The 14,387-nt window shown below is 40.8% G+C and overlaps 3 protein-coding genes across 5 annotated transcripts in view; 2 read left to right on the forward strand and 1 right to left on the reverse strand.

Annotated features, from left to right (window-relative positions):
- The first annotated feature begins 507 nt into the window (after nt 1–507).
- fbxw12 (F-box and WD repeat domain containing 12) lies at nt 508–4,430 on the forward strand. Its single transcript, XM_083920596.1, has 10 exons — nt 508–655; nt 745–782; nt 1,163–1,329; nt 1,411–1,535; nt 1,773–1,979; nt 2,062–2,226; nt 2,417–2,627; nt 3,126–3,307; nt 3,413–3,543; nt 3,680–4,430. Exons 1-10 carry the CDS (start codon nt 557–559, stop codon nt 3,777–3,779), a joined length of 1,425 nt encoding a protein of 474 aa, XP_083776722.1. The 5' UTR covers nt 508–556; the 3' UTR covers nt 3,780–4,430.
- On the reverse strand, nt 4,430–8,554 carry ptpdc1b (protein tyrosine phosphatase domain containing 1b; the record flags this gene model as incomplete). The annotated part of the gene is made up of 9 exons (XM_083920507.1): nt 4,430–4,567; nt 4,677–4,787; nt 4,907–5,089; nt 5,346–6,361; nt 6,449–6,586; nt 6,663–6,781; nt 6,896–6,976; nt 7,086–7,251; nt 8,518–8,554. The coding sequence occupies 9 exons, from the start codon at nt 8,552–8,554 to the stop codon at nt 4,436–4,438; spliced, it is 1,983 nt and encodes a 660-aa protein (XP_083776633.1). The 3' UTR covers nt 4,430–4,435.
- A 3,985-nt stretch (nt 8,555–12,539) lies between these two features.
- LOC310951521 (protein bicaudal D homolog 2-like) overlaps nt 12,540–14,387 on the forward strand; it is a 43,789-nt gene continuing 41,941 nt past the window's right edge. For all 3 annotated transcript variants that reach the window (XR_014593336.1, XM_083919785.1, XM_083919786.1), the window contains exon 1: nt 12,540–13,068. Coding sequence is in view for 2 of the 3 variants with exons in the window: in XM_083919785.1 (XP_083775911.1) it covers nt 12,829–13,068 (240 nt within the window). In the remaining variant the exon portion in view is untranslated. The remainder of the gene's footprint in view (nt 13,069–14,387) is intronic.

Raw genomic sequence — 14,387 nt, forward strand, 5'->3', positions numbered from 1 at the left:
CACACACACACACACACACACACACACACACACACACACACACACACACACACACACACACTCCTCTGCTGTGAATTCACCTTGACTGATTTGGATAGCTTATTATTTGGTTATTATGCTTAAGTGGGTCAGGGCTCAACGTATACGTTTGTATAACTTATACGTTTTCCACATTTCCAAAAAGGAAACTTTTGAAATAAACTCCCTCTACTCAATGAAATATTGGTTAAAGCCCACATTGATGATAGTGAATGCATGTTTAAATTTACTTTTTGTCTTTTATTTTTTTTATTTCCTCAAATTCAAAAGAATCCAGTCTCGGTTTTATAACGCATCTGGTGCGCGCTACTTGTAGTGCGTCTCTGCCCTGGACACTTCTGGATCACCTTTATAATGGCGACACCTGGTGGCGCAGTGCAGACCTTGCAAGGGTGAAAGCTAAACACGCCACGCCCCCGTGTCCCTGTATTGTTTCCGTAGCCTTGCCCAAAACTGTGAAATGTTGCTTTGACGTTACAGTAGAAATCTGTTGGTGAGGGGGAGCGAGAATATTGATATGAGTATGGATCCTCATCACTTGATCAGTGATTGCCTCATTCAGATTTTTACATTCCTGTCCGAGGACGATTTGATCAGTGCTTCCAGTGTGTGTAAGGTAAGGGGTGTCCAACTTGCGGAAGTAGATGTCCATTCCCAGCCCCAACAGTGACTGATCTGTGTCTGATTTCAATTATATGTTTTTAGGATTGGAATGAAGCTGCAGAGACTCCTTGGTTATGGAGGTAAACTTTATCTGCAATGCGTTCTATCTGCTTACATTTTATTTCACAATGTGTAGATAATGCTTAAAAAGTAGCTAAAAATAATACAGTTCAAATAGCGAGTTAAATAGGCTATACATGCAAACTTTACTAAAGTAACCTAAACATTGACAGTTTGATTGTATGGGGGGGGGGGGGGGGGGGTTACTAAACTAAATTGCATGAATAATATTGCCAATAGTGCTAATTAATATTCAGTGAATGATAAATTAAAATGAACACATTTGCAACCTGATGGATAGTGTTGATAAAGGAGTACTTGAGTTCATCTGATAGGGGTGTGAATAATATTTAATATCAAAACATTTATAAATATCTAACATATCTGGTGGTCCCCTCAGGAGGATGTGTCTGCTGCGCTGGGTTTTCTGTAACCTCGCTGTCTTGGGGAGTGAAAGTGTCGATCACTCGTGGAAGAGATACTTCCTGCGACGTTGCCACTTAGAGGATAAGATGACAAAAGGCAGGTCAGGAGGTTACACATGCAAAAGCCTCAGAGGACACACAGGTATGTACGCCATCTCTCTCTTGGATCTCCTTTGCATTACTTCATTATGTCCCTCATCTAATTTGACATGCTGTCCACCAGGCAGGGTGGTAGGGTTGGTGTACCTGCAGGGGAATTCAGCTCAGCTTCCTGGCATCTGGAACAGAAGTGCCACAGTGTGCAGCGCCTCTACTGATGGTACAGTCCGAGCATGGGACATCCAAAATGTCAGTTCAGACGCTTTCAGCATATCATCTTGCGTTCTCAGTATAATCATGTTAAAGTGTTTGAATGTGGGCATCATCATCATGTGCCACCGCAAGCCACATGTATGCAGGTTTCATTCCAGATAAACACTACTGAATTTTTATACTTTGCTCTCCTTGGTTAAGAGTTGGAAGCCACTGGAAAAATGAATGCCCTCACCAAGACATTCACTTGATGTTGCACCTTTTTTCTCTCAGGGTGAACTCCTGTGGTGCAGTCCTGTGCAGAGTCCTTTGACAGGGATTTTAAGTGATGAACAGCATGACATCGTGATCACAGCAGACTCCACAGGCCTCATCAAGACATGGCAGGGTCAGACCGGGCTGGAGGTGGCCTCCTTTTCTGCTGCATCTCCACACTGTACATTACTACAGTACAATATCAACAACAATTGGTTTCTGACTGTAAGTAACTTAAGAATTAATTTTTTTCGGTTTGTAAATCTGAAAAACGTCTTATAAGTCATTATATTCTTCTTCTATTAAGGTTGGAACCAGTCAGGGATCTGTGTGTACACTAGCTGATTCAGCTTTGAATAAAAAGTCCAGCGTTGTGGTGTGTGACAGCTTTAAAGTCAACACACTCCTAGTTTCACCTGACAAGAAATGGATCACTGCTGGAACCAAGGACAGTGATGATTTAAGTCCAAAGGTATTTCTTGTTGTCTTTGACAGGCTGACTTTATGTTTGTGTTTCCTGTGTCGATCTGTTCTCCTTCATTTTCTTTTACCACATTACCTCAGTGTAAACGAATGGGAAAATAGGTGTTCATGGGTAAGAACAATGAAATATTACATTGCATATTGGTTTGTATTTTTTTGTTGTTTGATTTGCATGGCAGGTGATTTATACTGAGAGTTTGACCTCAGCGTCTGAGGACGAAGATCCTCTGTGCCAGTCTGTGCCAGTCACTGGGTGCCAGGCTGCTGTCTTCATACCCACCCAGCCTGCCAGACTGGCCATCATCCACCGCAACGAGCGCCTGAACAACAAAGCCCTCACTATCTTCGATGTCAGCATTAAAAAGACTAAGTACAAGTCAGAGATCCAAGGTGAGGACTGAGATATGTGCAGATTGACTATCAGATGTACTGAATCTTGTATCAGCCATTAGAGAATTGGCATCAGTTGGTGAATCATTCTAGGAAAATCAACTATTAACTGCTGATACGGGTACTGCTAGAGATCCATTTGTCATTGTGTATTTTGCCTTACTGTAGATTACTTTCTGGGTCTTCCACGTCTGTGCTCTTGGCATTTCTGCGCCATCATTGTTGGGGAATGAACGTAACAGCACCGTAGCAGCAGTTTTTACCTATATCTTGTACTGTTGTGACATCACAACTTTACGGAGGTCTTATAAAATGTTAAAAAGAAGCACCTTTTATAATAAAAAAGACATTGAAATCTCACTTTTTACAATATGGGACTTTTAATATCACAGAATTAATTGTGAAATCTACAGTTCAGGGGTTTAAAAGTTGTGCATTTTCTTTTGCTTAATGTTGTTGGCTTATGCTGGTATAATTGTGAATGTCTTCTCATCATAGTCCAGCAGGTGGAGTTCTTCCCCTTGACACTGAATACCCGGTCCTCCCACATCCTCCTTGAGGCCAGGGACAGCAACTGCTTAGTGTTGGCTGCTGACCAGGAGCTATGGGTGTACTCTCTGAAAGGAGTTCTGCTTACCAGTTTTAAAGATCATACTATGCCTATCTCTTCTATATGTGTGGTAGGTTGTTTTCTCATTTGGAATTCAAAAAATATTTGTTCACTTGTTGAAATTCTTTGTTTTAGACAGTACAAAATGCCCTCAAAGGTATCTTCACAATTACAGGATAGTTTTCGTGTGGTGACAGCATCTCAGGATCTCTCTTTACGAGTGTTGACATGGAGAAATGACAGAGACCGTGGGTTGACCCTGGAGAGCCGATACCACTTACTAGGAGGCTCTCACACAATGTCCAGGTACTGTATGATGCGTGCTTTAGTACTGGTCTGCTTTATCAACAAGTGACGAGTAATGCAAAATACAGGTATCTTCATGGTGCCTCAGCAGTAATTTCCTAATCACGTTACTTTATGCTTTGTGCACGGTTTCCAGGGGCTTCACTCATGTCACCTGTGACTACTCCAGCATTGTGGCCTCAGCAGAAGGGAAAGATGGAAAAGACACCTTAAAAGCATATTCTTTTACCGCCTGAGCATATTATTATTATTAAAGATATTGCAGCTTGCTGCTGCTCATGGAGGAATTGTTGGTTCTCTGTAAATCAAGAGCTAACTTTTGTTATGATTTGGCACTATAAATACGATTGAATTGAATTGAATTGAGCAATGCTGCTCCATAAAAAGGTGCCTACAAGCAGTTTGCACAACCCACTAAAAGAAAGAACATTTGATTGTATTATGAATATATGCAGACATTTGGATGATCTTTAGTCCGTCTTTGTTTACAGAAACCAGAATGTAACACTTATTACGGATGAGAAATACTATGTTATAGGAAAGGCATTGACACACTGTGATCAACATGCTACTTAAGAAGTCTGTAAAGGTATAAGGATATTCTTTGACTACACCTTTCGAGCTGAGGCATGTCACTGTTCAAGGCATAATGTTTGTAAAATATATATTTGTTCTTCAATATGTTGCCTCCATTCACTGCTGAGAAAATACTGAGGCGTGTTAGTTATGTATTAATGACAATAATCTACACATCTACATTTTTATGTTTAAATTGACGAACTCTGGAAAAGGTTATTACATATGAAATAGTTTTGTCACAAGGCACAAAAGCATCCTTTCATCTTGGCAGGCAGTACACCACATATACATACATGACTGATAGTACCTATATTTAAGGGTAGGGAGATGGTGATGGTGTCTCGTTTACTTCAGTGGCCGTACATCTCATGTCCTCAAGGACACACTGTAGGACTGCAGTCATGGAGTCATACACTTTGCTTCCATCCTCTGAGCTTTTTTCCATCTGTTCAAAAGCAAACAACACTCCAAAGTTGTTGAAACAGAACCAATGATGACGAAATAAATGACATTGTTGAAATGGAATCCCAAATAAGTTGTATTGATTTTCTTACCCAGGTGAAAGCCTTGATTGTACGATTCAGGAAAGCATTTTCAACCTCCTCTGGTATCGCCAGCATATGAGCCATACAATCTACTATGCATGTCAATGTTTGTTTAGAGGCCTGGAAAAAGATGAAAATGAGAGCTGAACTAAAAAATAATGGTAAATGTGGGAGCTGCATAGTCCAGGCAATTAATTATTACTGTTTCTTGTTGGAACCAGCACAGAGTCCCCACTGACCTGGTCAAGTGTGTTGAGGGCAGTTTGAGCATCAACGTTGTAGGGGTTCAAGGTTTTGGCTTCCTGGATGGAGATGACTGGCTCTTTAAGCTGCTCCAGCCATGCCCACATGAGCCCAGTGAGGATGAAGGGATCCCGCTCCATACACAGCCTTTCCCATCCACCACCTTGGTTCAGCTCTGCCTGCACTCATTTGGGCAGTTATGTTAGACCCTGTTTGTCTGTATGTGAGTCATATACCGTATATATATATATATATATATATATATATATATATTAACATAATAAAGTCATTGCAACATTGTAAGGAAGTCCTCACATCTGACATAACTGACATTTTAGCACAACTTTAGTCTTTGTGATGGACAAATGTATGCATTTACGTAATTTTTGATGCATTTCTACAAATACCACCACATCACTGGTATGGGTCAGGTACCTGCCAGGCCAAGACTTTGCTCTTGTGCTCTTCATCACCATCAAGAAAAAGGTCCACTGCTAGGGCCTGTGCTACCAGCAACCTCCTGGCCTCCGGAGACAGCTCTGACTGAAGGGTAATAAAGGGCACCTCTGACTGCTCCTCTCTGTCTTGAGGTTTCTTCCCATTCTTTACTAACTCTCCCCTCTGCTTTTCTTTCCACCTGGACAACATGCTTTCATATTTGGCAGATTCATTGTTTCCCACGGATTCAGTACGTCGAATGATTTTCTGCTTCACTTTCTTCAGCAGAATGGATCCATCTTTTTGGTTTTCTACATTCTTGATTTGCCAGAGTGAGCCTGTTGAGCCGTGTGAAACGTCAGACATGTTGCTATTCCAACCATGTTGCCCGGTTGCAGGGAGAGTGGCATCAGATGGGGAAATAGACATGTCAACATTACTCTGTGACATGGGGCCCAGAGGTTGTGTGAGGAGGTTGAGCTGTGAGCCCAGTCGTCTCAAGTCGGACTCACTGTAGCTCAGACTTTTGCGATGGTAGAAGATCGGTGGCTCATAGAAATGTCTGGGTAATGTCGGTGCACCTGGTAAGCGGGGCTCCTTTGTAAATACCTCAGGGCCCATCTTCTCAATGATGTCGAGCGTCATCTCTAAGTCATTAATATCAGGGGCCTCCAGAATGTCTTCCTCAATCACCTGTCGATTCTCTGCGAGGTCCAAAAGCAGCCTAGACACTAGCTGGACAAGCTTTGGAAGGTGCCTCAGCTCCTTTCTCTCATAGCCATGCAATATGTGTCTCTGGCGGTTCAGGTACTGGGACAGAGTTACTGGATTGAATCGAGGCTCAGCACAAGAAAACACACTCCTCAAAGGGGCAAGGAACTGGACAAAATCTCTGACACAACGCAGCTGACCTCGGGTCTGGATGGAATTGGGGCGTTTAGCACGTACATATAAAATAGCCTGGTTAGCAGTCAGTCTGGTAGCATAGGCCAAGAAACATGCCAACAGCACACCTGCAGGGTAGAAAGGGAAAACTTTCATTGTATGTCAGAATACAGATAAAAGATCAGACTGTCCTGAACACTTCATTAAACATCTACCTGTTCTGCCGAGGCCAGCGTGACAGTGGACTGCTATCTTTCCCTCCTGCAGTGCGAAGGCCATGACCTTCACCATGTCCAGCATAGTGGTGAGGTTGGCCACTCCATAGTCACTCCATCCGAAATTGTAGAAATAAACTGTAAAGGTTAAAACGCTTTCAGTTAAACATGAGACAGTACAGATGTATCAAGGATTGATGTATGAAGCACTTACTGTTGTTTTCCATGAAGACCTCTGGGCGGTATGAGAAGCCACTCTCTGGTTCCAGAGGGTTTCCACAGCTGGCATGTTCACCAGGTATCTGTAGGTTGATCACTGTTCTAATACCATTCCTTGACATTGACACACAAACAGAGTCATGAACAACATTAGGCTCATCTTTTCAGGTGCTGTGTGTTCTCAGTCAGGAATCTGCTGAAAGACCTTGAAACACATGTTGTGTATACCTTATGAATTGATCGATGATGTCATACTTCTCGATGATCTCTGTTGAGGGTCTGGACATAGCAAGAAGATGATCAGAAACCCTAAAACAATGGTGAAAAAATGTGTGAGGTACATAGATACTCACAATGATCATTTGTAAAATGTTTTGTTGTACTATCAAAACTACTAAAGTAGAAAAAGTATGTGTACCAGGATGAGTAAAGGCCTTTTATGGCCTGTTGGTTATCACTCCAGTAACTTGGGTTGTCATACTTGCAGTCTTGGCCTCCACAACCAATTGAGCATTGCATATGTCCAGGGATGACATAACGTATAGCTTCTCCTACTATTGTGTACCTTGCTCTGGGGGCTCTGACTGGAGTTATTACAGAGGGAAAAGAAAAGAAGAAAATTTTGATACTACACAAAATGTAAATATTGTGCAAATTTTCTGCATCATAGCCTACTTGTATTCTTGGTTTCTATGTGTGTTTATTCAAACAGTCTGTTTTAATATACAGTGGAGATCAAAATAACAGAATGAAGTATACATACTTGTATACTGATTTATCCTGAAATACTGTTTTATTGTTAATAATTTGATAGAATATCAGCTGTGGCTACCACTGCTGTCCTAGCATGTTTTTTTGTTTGTTTTTTTCCAATAACAACAAAATGTTTTTGTTGAAGTGCCTGGGTTATTTAAAAAAAACATGCAGTGATGTAGCCACAGCGGATATTAGACCAAATTATGAACAATAAAAATGAACAGTATTACAGAATAAATCAAGTATTTATACCTTGTTCTAATTTTGATCTCCACTGTACCTGTTTTCACCCTCTGTCTGAAACGCTCTATTTAGGCACCTGTATCTTTAAGCCAACCTCCCAAAAGAGCCTAGTCTGAGCTGATTGGTCACTGCTTCCATGTCTTTTACACCTGTGCTCTCAGTGTCTCTGCACTGGGGGAGTCATGCCAAAGGGATCCATAAAGAGAAGTCTAAGTCTAAGTCTGTCATTGCAGCCGGGGAATGACTGTAACACCACTGTTTGGAGGACATTTGACTTACACATAGTGTAGCTGTGACATCACAACTGTACAGATGTCCCGACGGTCCGTTAAAAGGCAACATGTCTGAATACTGTGTGCATTTCTTTGTGGATAGAGCGTTCTGATACTCTTACAGTATTTATATAGCACTATGACCTGCTTTATAATGAGAAAGACATGCAAATCTCACTGTTTACAATATGAGACCTTTAATTTAAAATCGCAAGTGACATAATTTGGTTAAAAACGAAGCAGTTAATTGTAATTTATTTGCTCTCAAAATTTAGCTCAGCAGAGTGAAATACTATTTTAATCCTATGAGAAGTTTTCCTGTCCTTAGATCCTACCCTTATAGTACAGCATAGTGACTCCACCAAATGTAGGTTGCTGTGTACACCCAAATGATTAAGATCATCAGAGGTGAGTGCTCACTTACAAAAGGTGTCTAATCCTTATTTGGCATAGAAAGTCCGTCATCAGGGCATTACAATAAAAATAGCTACTGGCACATTTTAAATGCACTTTTATATAGTCGTTCTTTAGTCACTGACAGATACATTTTATTGATGACCAACTACAATCCTCACTTACTGTATTCCATCAGAGCTCCACCTCTTGTCTTCGCCATATGAACAGCCACTTACTGGACTCACACCCAGTCATAGCAGAGCCTGGACACACGTATTGATCTTGTCACACTATATTTTACATGTATCATATGCATGCAAACAAGTTGTACTGTGGAGCCTGACCGTAAGCCTGAAATACAGTACTAAAAGCAGTTTCCTAACAGGAAAAGACATCTGAGGAACAACTAGAGCTCTGGATTTTATTGTTTGTATGTATGTTTTTTTAAGACAAGTTAGAGAGAATCCCTTACAAATGAACATCATCCATTACATTCAGTCAAATGTAGAGCAGACATAATCCATTTTAAAGGATTGGCTATTCTTAGCTGGTAGTTTTGCCTCAGTAGCTCATCACAGTACAACATTCATGAACACTCTTCGAGATCAATGAGCAAAACAATCAGATTGGAATAAGCCAACAAGGAAAGACCGAGAATGAATTTACCTGTAGTAAGTGTGACAGATTCACTGCTGCAGTTCCCAACATTTCTGACATCAACCTCCACAGCTCTGACGTTGTCTTTCCCTCTGCAGCTCTGTAGAAAGTCAATCCTGTGGCCTCGCTTGATTTGATTTGTTTCAGATTATCCCTGTGTAGTGGGGCGGGGCAACACAAAAAACTCATGGGTTCCTGTGGTGTCCTCTGTGGAAAGCCATCTATCCACCAGGATGGCAAATCAGGCATGTGGATAAACTGACCTCAAGAATGTGATGAAAAGTCACAGAGATTGTATCTTTTGTAACAGGTTCCTCCTGTCTGCGGCTCATGGGGGGAAATGTGGGACTATTCCTGACTCCGCTTGGATTAGGCTACTAATCTCATTACTGTACGGGTGCAGCACCCACTCCTCATCAAAAACTCATGCTGTAGCCACATCACTATTGCCTTCTGCTGGACGGCTAATGATCCACAATATAGTCTGTCTCATACACATATTCTCATTAGTAAAGACAACTGTTCACCTGACCAGATTTGCAACATGTCGAATATGTATTTTCATGTGAATTGTTGTTAATAAATTCAACCAGATTTTTTTTATTTTATCATTAGAGGGTTCAGAGGATCTCTGAAATTAACATTTGAACACTCCTCCATTGCTGCTACAAACAGTGAGACCTTATAACATAGCAAGTAAATAAAAAATGATTGGCTTACTCAGCACCTTGCTAAAGCTGTTAGGTTAGTGGGGAGAGATCAGTCTGTGATGTACGCTGTTTGGAGAGACTTCAAAGCCAATAATCCCAATGCAATCCTAAAATGCTGCTGCCCCAATTACAATAAACACTGTCAGAAACACTTTTTGGATTTATTTCTATAAACCTTAATTCAGAATGTGCTTATTGTGTGAGCAGAACAATCTATTTCTATACGTATGTTTCATTTTGTATCAATGCAGCCTAAATTTGTGGCTTCTCGAATGTTTATCCTTATGCAGTTTTTTAAAATAATTCACACCAACTGATAGCCATCATATACAATGGTACTATATATTGTATATACATGTATACATACAGTATAGTTTTGCTACTTTCCCTATGTCTTACATCAGACATCAGACTCAATCAACACTCAAACTGATCAAATGATTTGTACTTAATTAGGCAAAATTCTGATTATGCAGCTTACAACTAATGCAAAATATATATAAATACTTTTATCTATGAAGGTCTTGGTACTACATTGGTCCGTAGGGATCCAGAAAATTATGCTAATATATTTTCTGAAATGTGTCCAATAATTTTCCTTAAAGTCTGTCATCTCAAACCACCAACAGTAACAAAGAGCAACACGGAAAAAAACTTTCCAATAATAAAATACCGATAAGCTAAATGACATGTACTATATATAGGGTGATATGAGGCCCAGAGAAAACTTTGTCTTACCGTGATAAACACAGTGGAGTGCAGAGCCAAGAGTTAACCATATATGCTGCCATATGATTCTGAATAAGACAGTGTAGTACAGTGAAAAACAGAAAAACTAATTCTGCCAACTTATCCCAAAAGAGATAAAGTAAACTCAATTCACGGCAACATGTTAACATCCACCTTCAGTTCTGATAAGGTTTTGATAGTATTAAGAATAAATAATTGAAAAGATACTTTGTTCCTCCTTTTTCCATTTAGTTCAATGTTGTTGTGTTTTCCACCTGGAGCCCATGATATGGAAAATATAGTAAATAAATAGATGAAGACAGGGAGAAAAAAACCACCAAGACAAAGCAGTATCAGTATAACAACAGCTAAGTCTATTTGACAGAGATACTTACTTACATGTTGTAACTACATAAAGTAAAATGTTTTATACAATTATCCTTGCAATACCTTCATACAGCATGTGATGCTTTAGATTTAATCTGTAAGGTGAGTACACTCTTATCTGTAACTGTACATACTGTATAACAGTCAACGTTCAGCCGTAAGTCAATAATCCTAAAGCTTTCTCACCAGAGTCACAGCTACGAGTAAACCAGCTCTGTGAGAAGGATTTGTTACTCTAGAGCTAGACGTCCGCACATGTCATGGTGCGAAAGCTGTGGTCTATGAGTAAAACCTTACTATGAAATACTCAACTGCAAGTACACATCTTGCATTCAAAATATTACTTGAATAAAAGTTAAGAAGTATAATCTGCAAAAATGCGGTTAAAGTAAATTTTTTTTTACTTATATTACATTAGCCTACTGGGTTATTGATTCAGGCATTAATAAACCTACATACTGATCTACTTTATATACTGTTAGTTTAAACTTTAACAATGCATCATATTTTATTTTATTCTACATTGAGCTCATCATTTAACTATAGTTGTGGAATGAATGTAGATGAGTAAAAGAGGACAGTATTAAGATGAAGGGGAGCTTTAATGTAAATCAGCATATTTTCATTTTAAAGTACACATTAATATAGTAAGCTATAAGTATAAGCTACTTGAGTAAATGTACTTAAGTGCTTTCCACCACTGACCACCACTTTATGAGGACCATGTACCCTGTAAGTGTCCCAGTGAGCTAAGCTAGTGGGCCAGCATGCATAGTACCAGGGACCTGAAACATCCGCACCAAAATGAATGTCAAATTGGCGGCTATGAGAATGTCTTTAAGGCAGTACCAGGTAGGCTACACGTTTATGCATATACATATATACTACAATTTATTAAAGCATGCATTTAATACTGTGAATAGTAGACATAATAGACATGTAATGGAAATAGGGAGATGGTGAAAAGTATTAGAAATCAGTCTCTAATCTCTGAGCCCTTCATCCGATTGACGCAGCAAACTATCTTTAAATGAGGCCCTTTCATGCCTAACTATTTTGCTGCGTCATGAACAACTCGTGAGAATACTGGTGTGCTACGTGTGGATATCATAGACATAGAAAAAAGGTGGATATGCAGTTTATGCTCGTTTACCTGAAAAGGCTAATTTATTAACTGTCCCAACAGATGGCAGCAGATAGCTGCTTTGTGGTCAGCGGCCACGGCAGGGACAGGGATTTCCGTGCTCCACATAAGCAAATAAACAAAGCCTATTGGGAAATGAGTTCAATTCCCGGCCTCGGCAGGCCCTTTTTCATTGGCTCGACATACTACAAGTACTACATTTCCCGACAAGCACCGCCAGCCTGTAGGAACTGTCACAGCTGGTTGCGTAGGTGCGTCTCGTTTGAACAAACGGACCGTTCAGCTGTTTCAAAAAAGCCGGTGCTGATAACACGAGTGTACCGGAAGTTGCTTGGTTGTGCTTTCAAAATAAAATAACCGGTCTCTGATACATAAGGAATTTTAAATGAATGTTCACACACTCTGTGTTTTCCCTTTATATTCTGATTTCAGTATGTAAACTCATACAATAAACCCACAATCACATAAGTTCTGAAGCTTATTTCTGTTGACGAGTATTATTTTGAAAGTGAGAACCAGAAGTTGCACATCCCCTTTCTCGTCTTGGCAGTTGGTACTCCAGCTCCGGCGCAATTGCTCCGACAAGCCGGGGGAGAGGTGAAGGAAAGCGCATCTCGACCATGGAGCATTATTAAGAACTAACGACGAGCTCCCCCGTCGGAGATAATTAAACGGAGTCATCTACATGACCGAAGAAACAAGACCGGCAACGAAAAACGCAAGCGTAACAATCATGCAATTTAAATACAGACGAATTTAAGCAAGCGCTTCTTCTTCAAGGTTACACCGCTTGAAGACGCCCCAACACCTCCTCCTTATCGCAGATCAGCTGGCGTACGTCGGTTGAGCCATCACCGGTGACCGACCATGTCCGTGGAAGAGCAGGGCTACCCCGACGCTATGCTGTTGCTGGAGGCAGCGCCGGAGTGGATGCGGGCCGAGATCGAGCGTCTCTCCCGGGAGCTGAGTGAGACCACGAACGAGAAGATCCAGGCGGCGGAGTATGGACTGGCGGTGCTGGAGGAGAAGCAGCAGCTCAAACAGCAGTACGATGACCTGGAGATCGAGTACGAGGCTGTCAGGCAGGAGGTGGACCAGCTGAAGGAGGTATGCTGCATTTTAATATCACAGAATATGGCCAAGAAATAATATACTCTTGTATTAAATAGGCCCTACCCATCAAACCTAAAACCCTAAATCTAATTATTCTTGGCGTATACCCATCTCACTCGTCATTTCACCAAAAAAATGTTTAAACTGACCTTGTGTTTATTATTTGAATGGTCACCCTCATCACTATGTTTTCTGTGACATTTGTGCAGACATCATCCATTAAATAGCTATCTGTCTGTCATCCTACAAGGTCAAAACTGCAAGATGATGAGGGGATACTTCCTCTGTAGGCTGCTCCACACCCCACCCCCTCTTTACTCAGTGTCCCCCATTGCACTGACACCTTTATTTATTTATGCAGCTCTTATGGCCCCTTCTCGAAGACATTCCTGTCTGACTCACAATTAGTGTAGGCCTTGTGTTTCCACCCCCCACTCCTGTAATGTCTTAATCGTGAGTAGATCTACTAACTGTACATATATGTGACTTATAACATTTAAATGAACTGCCATACTTACTGTGCATGTTTGATATGCGACATAAAAAGTCTTTCATTTGTATCCTGTGTTCGGTTTAGGTTTAATTCTGTCTTTCAGGCACATTTTTGAGCTTTTTAAAAATGATTTTCACACATTGAGATACCATTCAAAGCCATCATTTTTCAATGTTTCTGATGTGCATTAGACATCTTGTCAAAGAATTTCCCAGGTCAGATCTGGGCCCTCTTCTGTGAACGAGAATTACTAGTTTAGTTGGAAGGGGCGGGAGTAGGTTTGAATTTTGAACCTTCCCGCTCAGAAGAGAGAGGGATGAAAAACTTGCAGAGGAAACAAGATGAGTAATGACCTTTGGGAATGGAAAGAATGTTGAGAGCGACAGTTCAAGCTGAGCTGGAGAGTCAGATAAAGGATGTGTCTGTTTTTTCTGGACAGTGGCCGGACTTATTCCCTACTGTTGTATCACAGTGTGATCACCAGAGCAGCACTTTGTCACAGTCTTGTGATTTGGAAGGAGAGAAGTAGACCTATGGCTGTAGAGTGACGTTAGGCAGACAGTCCTGCCAAATGACTGCAGCCTCTAATTCTGCCTGAGCCCACAAGTAGTCATGGAAAAAAAATCAGATATTCACTTTGACACAGGCTTGCTCACATCCTCCTTCAAAGATACGGGTTCTTCCTGTATCCTCCCACTAGGACAAACAACCAATAGCTAAGAAAGCTGAGTTCATGGTAAAACCCTTATGGCCTTGCCAGAAATCTGCTCACTGCACCCTTGGGGTTTTTGTGTGTTTCAGTTGAGAGATGCATACAGAG

This window comes from Echiichthys vipera (assembly GCF_963691815.1).
Source record: "Echiichthys vipera genome assembly, chromosome: 9".
NCBI lineage: Eukaryota > Metazoa > Chordata > Actinopteri > Perciformes > Trachinidae > Echiichthys > Echiichthys vipera.